A 6,708-nucleotide genomic window follows, 5' to 3' on the forward strand; every position below is an offset into this window, starting at 1 on the left:
AATAGAGGAACCTATTACCACTGCACTGTCCTAGCACTATGCAAGGTCTGATAAGCTGAGTAGAGGAACCTGTCACCACTGCACTGTCCTAGCACTATGCAATGTGTGATAAGCTGAATAGAGGAACCTATTACCACTGCACTGTCCTAGCACTATGCAAGGTCTGATAAGCTGAATAGAGGAACCCGTCAACACTGCACTGTCCTAGCACTATGCAAGGTCTGATAAGCTGAATAGAGGAACCCGACACCACTGCACTGTCCTAGCACTATGCAAGGTCTGATAAGCTGAATAGAGGAACCCGACACCACTGCACTGTCCTAGCACTATGCAAGGTCTGATAAGCTGAATAGAGGAACCCGACACCACTGCACTGTCCTAGCACTATGCAAGGTCTGATAAGCTGAATAGAGGAATCTGTCACCAATGCACTGTCCTAGTACTATGCAAGGTCTGATAAGCTGATGGATGTATTTTTTCCTTCAACCATTATCTACCATTACCAAGTCTCTTCTAACTCCTGAAGGGCGTCTGGAAAAAAATGTAAACTTTGATAGTGTTCATTTAACACAGAAAGTATTTGTGCTTATTCAGGTTGGAGAGAGCATTTGAGATGTCCCACAGTGCACCACTGCTGAATATGCTAATCATCCCTATGTTGACCCTGAAAGCTGAACACACCCTCAGAACCGCTGGAATGCAATGATGTGTCAAGTCCTTTTAGCTTTCAGGGACAGCAAAGGGATGATTTGCATATTCTGCAGTGATACATTGTGGGAGACATCATTTGCTCACTCCAACCTGAATAATCACAAATACCTTCTATTTTGGGAAGGCAAATTTATGTTCCAGCTCAAATGTGACCGAGCCTGAGAACTTCTCATGGCAGAACCTGTGTGATGTGATGACTTACAGGGGGTAGAATGCCTGCTATTCACACAGGAGGTACTGAAGGGGAAGCACAGGAGAGGCAGTGAAGGGGACACACAGGAGAGGCAGAGGAGGCAGTGAAGGGGACACACAGGAGAGGCAGAGGAGGCAGTGAAGGGGACACACAGGAGTGGCAGAGGAGGGGACACACAGGAGAGGCAGAGGAGGCAGTGAAGGGGGCACACAGGAGAGGCAGTGAAGGGGACACAGGAGAGGCAGAGGAGGCAGTGAAGGGGACACAGGAGAGGCAGAGGAGGCAGTGAAGGGGACACACAGGAGAGGCAGAGGAGGCAGTGAAGGGGACACACAGGAGAGGCAGAGGAGGCAGTGAAGGGGACACAGGAGAGGCAGAGGAGGCAGTGAAGGGGACACAGGAGAGGCAGAGGAGGCAGTGAAGGGGACACAGGAGAGGCATAGGAGGCACTGAAGGGGACACACAGGAGAGGCAGAGGAGGCAGTGAAGGGGACACACAGGAGAGGCAGAGGTGCAGTGAAGGGGACACACAGGAGAGGCAGAGGAGGCAGTGAAGGGGACACACAGGAGAGGCAGAGGAGACAGTGAAGGGGAGGCACACAGGAGAGGCAGAGGAGGCAGTGAAGGGGACACACAGGAGAGGCAGAGGAAGCAGTGAAGGGGACACACAGGAGAGGCAGAGGAGGCACTGAAAGGGGACACAGGAGAAGCAGAGGAGGCACTGGAGGGGACACACAGGAGAGGCAGAGAAGGCAGTGAAGGGGACACACAGGAGAGGCAGAGGAGGCAGTGAAGGGGACACACAGGAGAGGCAGAGAAGGCAGTGAAGGGGACACACAGGAGAGGCAGGGGAGGCAGTGAAGGGGACACACAGGAGAGGTACAGGAGGCACTGGAGGGGAGACACAGGAGAGGCAGAGGAGGCAGTGAAGGGGACACACAGGAGAGGCAGAGGAGGCTGTGAAGGGGACACACAGGAGAGGCAGAGGAGGCAGTGAAGGGGACACACAGGAGTGGCAGAGGAGGGGACACACAGGAGAGGCAGAGGAGGCAGTGAAGGGGACACAGGAGAGGCAGAGGAGGCAGTGAAGGGGACACACAGGAGAGGCAGAGGAGGCAGTGAAGGGGACACACAGGAGAGGCAGAGGAGGCGCTGGAAGAGGAACTCCATGGACATCACTAATGAATTAATAAAATAAAAATTGGGTCATGTCCGGTTTGTTATAAAGCTGGAGAGGTTTCCCAAGTTTTACAGAGGGGCACAGTGATTTCTAGCCACACCTATTCCCCGCCTCCACTTATCTCCTGTCCAATAGGAGCTGCAGGGTTCAGCTGCTTGGTTTCTTATTAGGCAGAAGGATGGGAGGAGGAATGTGGCTATACTGTATGTATAGGAGTATATATGTATGTACAGTATATCCAGCTACAGAAGTATTAGTGGTTTGGGATCTCTATGACATAAATGGAGAATTCCTCCACCTCGCAGCTCCTATAATTTAGTGTTGTGTAACGTCACAATATCTTTATTTGCACAATTGGGGACAAGAGAGAGATAAAGGGACATTACAAGGGGCATATGAGTGACATGAGGATACAATGGTAATAAGAATGTGTAAGTGACACCACATTGCTCTACAAACATAACACAGATTTCTTGCTATAAGTACATAGAGGTCTGTTGTCACAGGAGTAGCACATTGCTGCCATTGTCTCAGGCAATGTATTTTCATTGTTCAAATTTCAAGATACAGAAAATGTGCACGCAAAGTTATTGTCATGTGATTGGCCGCCTGTAATGAGCACAACCTTCTGCAGTTCTCTATCAGGCTGATAACTAGCAATGGTCAGTGACATGCCAATAACTCTGAGATGGTGCAAATTACATTATAATTATATGCAGAGTTATGCAGATGCTGCATCTGGCCCATTTCCAATCTGCATTATCTTTGCATCAACTTGGAATTATCAGCAGCTCACTGACCCTCCCTAATGATAATTGCTCCTCCCCTCAGAATTCTCTAACAGGAAGTGATGATGTTTCTCTATTTGCAGCGTGGAGTCCCGGCATCAGGAACCTCTCAGAGACTCGTCTCTCTGTATCCACAGACTGTACAACGGATGATGATATCACTGGACAAGAGTCTCCTGCAGATATCCTGGTGACCCCAAATATTCCCCCAGACTCCCCTCACATGTCTAACCCTGAGGGGCCTCATACCCAGCACAGCTCTCCCACTGCTGGAGGGTCCTATGCCTGTACCATGTGTGGGAAATGTTTTGTGCGGAAATCACAGCTTCTCATACATGAGAGATATCACACTGGTGAGAAGCCTTATTCATGTGCTGAGTGTGGGAAACGTTTTGTACACAACTCCGACCTTGTCAGACATGAGAGATCTCACACTGGTGAGAAGCCTTTTTCATGTGCTGAATGTGGGAAATGTTTTGGACAGAAATCAGAACTTGTCAGTCATGAGAGATCTCACACTGGTGAGAAGCCCTATTCATGTGCTGAGTGTGGGAAATATTTTGGACGGAAATCACACCTTGTCAGTCATGAGAGAATTCACACTGGTGAGAAGCCCTATTCATGTGCTGAGTGTGGGAAATGTTTTGTATGGAAATCATATCTTGTCACACATGAGAGATCTCACACTGGTGAGAAGCCCTATTCTTGTGCTGAATGTGGGAAATGTTTTGGACGGAACTCCGACCTTGTCAGACATGAGAGATCTCACACTGGTGAGAAGCCGTACTCATGTGCTGAATGTGGGAAATGTTTTGGACGTAAAGGAATCCTTGTCAAACATGAGAGATCTCACACTGGTGAGAAGCCCTATTCATGTGCCGAGTGTGGGAAATGTTTTGGACGTAAAGAAAGCCTTGTCAAACATGAGAGATCTCACAATGGTGAGAAGCTCTTTTCATGTTCTGAGTGTGGGAAATGTTTTGGACTGAAATCAGACCTTATCAAGCATGAGAGAATTCACACTGGTGAGAAGCCCTATTCATGTGCTGAGTGTGGGAAATGTTTTGGACAGAAATCAGACCTTGTCAAGCATGAGAGAATTCACACTGGTGAGAAGCCCTATTCATGTGCTGAGTGTGGGAAATGTTTTGGAGATAAAAGAAGCCTTGTCACACATGAGAGATCTCACACTGGTGAGAAGCCCTATTCATGTGCCGAGTGTGGGAAATGTTGTGGACAGAAATCAGACCTTGTCAAGCATGAGAGAATTCACACTGGTGAGAAGCCCTATTCATGTGCTGAGTGTGGGAAATGTTTTGGACAGAAATCACAACTTGTCAGTCACGAGAGCTCTCACACTGGTGAGAAGCCCTATTCATGTGCTAAGTGTGGGAAATGTTTTGTATGGAAATCACATCTCGTCATACATGAGAGATCTCACACTGGTGAGAAGCCCTATTCTTGTGCTGAGTGTGGGAAATGTTTTGTATGGAAATCATATCTTGTTACACATGAGAGATCTCACACTGGTGAGAAGCCCTATTCATGTGCTTTGTGTGGGAAAAGTTTTGGACGGAATGGACAACTTCTATCACATGAGAGATCTCACACTGGTGAGAAGCCCTATTCATGTTCTGAGTGTGGGAAATGTTTTGGAGAGAAAGGTAACCTTGTCAAACATGTGAGATCTCACACTGGTGAGAAGCCCTATTCATGTGCTGAGTGTGGGAAATGTTTTGGAGAGAAACGAAGCCTTATGAGACATGAAATGTCACACTGGTGAGAAGCCCTATACTGAGCGCGGGAAATGTTTTGGCCATAAGTGTTCTTTTCCAATGTTTGTTTTACTTCTTGCAAATCGCACATGGCAGCTTTCTTACACTGATTCCCGAGGACTCTTTCATGCTGCTCAGTGCATTAGATTGTTGCTGCTCTTTGACTGTCTATTTAACTCCTTCAGTTCCTCCAGCAGTTGCAGGCGTTTGTAAGCGTTGGCCCCTAGCGTATGTCAGGCTTTTTCCAGGTTGTGGCGTTGGCTGGTTATACGCTCTGCTACCATATATTGTGCGTTTGTTGAGAGTTTACTCAGCGTTTAATGGATGTTTTGACAGAAAGCCAAAGGAACCAGGAAGTGCCGCTTATATTTCAGGAAGTGCTGCTTATATTTCAGGAAGTGCCGCTTATATTTCAGGAAGTGATGTTTTACAGGAAGTAGAAACCAGGTACAAAATAAAAAATGGGGGACATATAGAGGTTAATTTTAGAAAAAAGGGTGTTACATATAAATTTGGGGCTCTAGTTTTTGGCAATATTTTATTTGTGGGTGTTGCAATCTAAGGCTGAATGATTTTCGGTTTTAAACTGAAAATCGTGATCAGGGGTAAGACGATCTTCAGATCATCAAAGCTGCAGTTTTGTGGTGGTTTTCGCCGCCGCTGGTACCTGAATTTCCTGCTGGAGAGGAGGCCAATGAGGGGTTAATGATTCGCACCCCCCCCCCCCCTCCCAGTCAGGGAGACAGCCAGGCTGCTAAAAGGGGCACAGACACAGGAAGGCCGGCCCACCCCGCCTCTATCCCTGGGGACCCCGCCCCCTCCCTCTCAGGGAGACAGCCAGGCCAGTGAATGGGGCACAGACACAGGAAGGACGGCTCGTCCCACCCCTATCCCCGCCCCCTCCCTCTCAGGGAGACAGCCAGGCTGGTGAATGGGGCACAGACACAGGAAGGACAGCTCGTCCCACCCCTATCCCCGGGGACCCCGCCCCCTTCCTCTCAGGGAGACAGCCAGGCTGGTGAATGGGGGACAGATACAGGAAGGACGGCTTGTCCCGCCCCTATCCCCGGGGAAACTTCACTGGAAGTTGTTGGTGAAGATAGAGGAGCCGGAGATCGCTGCCCGGGGAGCCATTCACACATTGACACTTCATTCTGCTCTCTACCTGGTGGAGGGACGCAGGGCTGTGGAGTCGGAGTCGGGGCAATTTTGGGTGCCTGGAGTCGGGAAAAAATGCACCGACTCCAACTCCTAATGAATTTAAAATGTAATTAAAATAGAAAATATGATAAAATGTTTTATTTCTCAGATAATATTCATTATAAATAATTTATACATACAGTAATAGCTGTGCTTAGTCCACAAAAATGAAATAAACCAATCAAAATTAATTACTTGTGCTGTTTCAATAAAGCAGTCCCCATATTTTTAAAGTCAGATATACACATCTGATTGTGACTGTATATATGATGTGTACACAGGAATCTCTTATATATACTAAACAACATCTATGCTGTAAGAATAAAGCCTGATGTGTAGCCGTGTCACTAACAGAGATGGTCAATGAGATGGAAATAATTCTGCGTTGATTCTGACTTATGCAAATGGCACTCTCTATGTACGCACTCTCTTTGCTCATGAAATCAAATAATTTGACATGTTGTTAAAAATTTGGTTTGGTGACTACAAATTAAATGGTACCTGAGAAGGATGAAAAGAAAATTCAGCCAGTCAGCGCAGTCCGGCCGCATGCCGCTTCCACAGCCAGGAGCGTTCTGCACCTGCGCAATAGTGCTGCACAGGTGTAGTACGCTCCCGGGGGCGGAGTGTGTGCATGCGCACTTTGCCAGACTGGCTCAAGTACCTGGACTCATAGCAGAAGATCCAGGTGGCGGAGGGGGACAGCGAGGGACTGATTAGCCTGAAGGGGGCTGGAGGAAGCCCCAGGTATGTATAAAACTTTAATTTCATCTGTCTCAGTATGTCTAACCCTAAATACATAAATGCCTTTAAAGAACACATACAGAACTTCTTTACCACTAACAACACTCCAGATACTGA

General features: G+C 47.7%; 1 protein-coding gene across 1 annotated transcript in view; it reads left to right on the forward strand.

The window, feature by feature from the left end:
- Nucleotides 1-5,508, forward strand: part of LOC137535550 (zinc finger protein 84-like) — a 29,261-nt gene extending 23,753 nt beyond the window's left edge. Inside the window, exon 2 of the mRNA XM_068257380.1 lies at nucleotides 2,956-5,508. Coding sequence (XP_068113481.1) covers nucleotides 2,956-4,655 — 1,700 coding nt within the window. The 3' untranslated portion in view covers nucleotides 4,656-5,508. The remainder of the gene's footprint in view (nucleotides 1-2,955) is intronic.
- Nucleotides 5,509-6,708: the final 1,200 nt, after the last annotated feature.

This window comes from Hyperolius riggenbachi, chromosome 10 (assembly GCF_040937935.1).
Source record: "Hyperolius riggenbachi isolate aHypRig1 chromosome 10, aHypRig1.pri, whole genome shotgun sequence".
Taxonomy (NCBI): Eukaryota; Metazoa; Chordata; class Amphibia; order Anura; family Hyperoliidae; genus Hyperolius; species Hyperolius riggenbachi.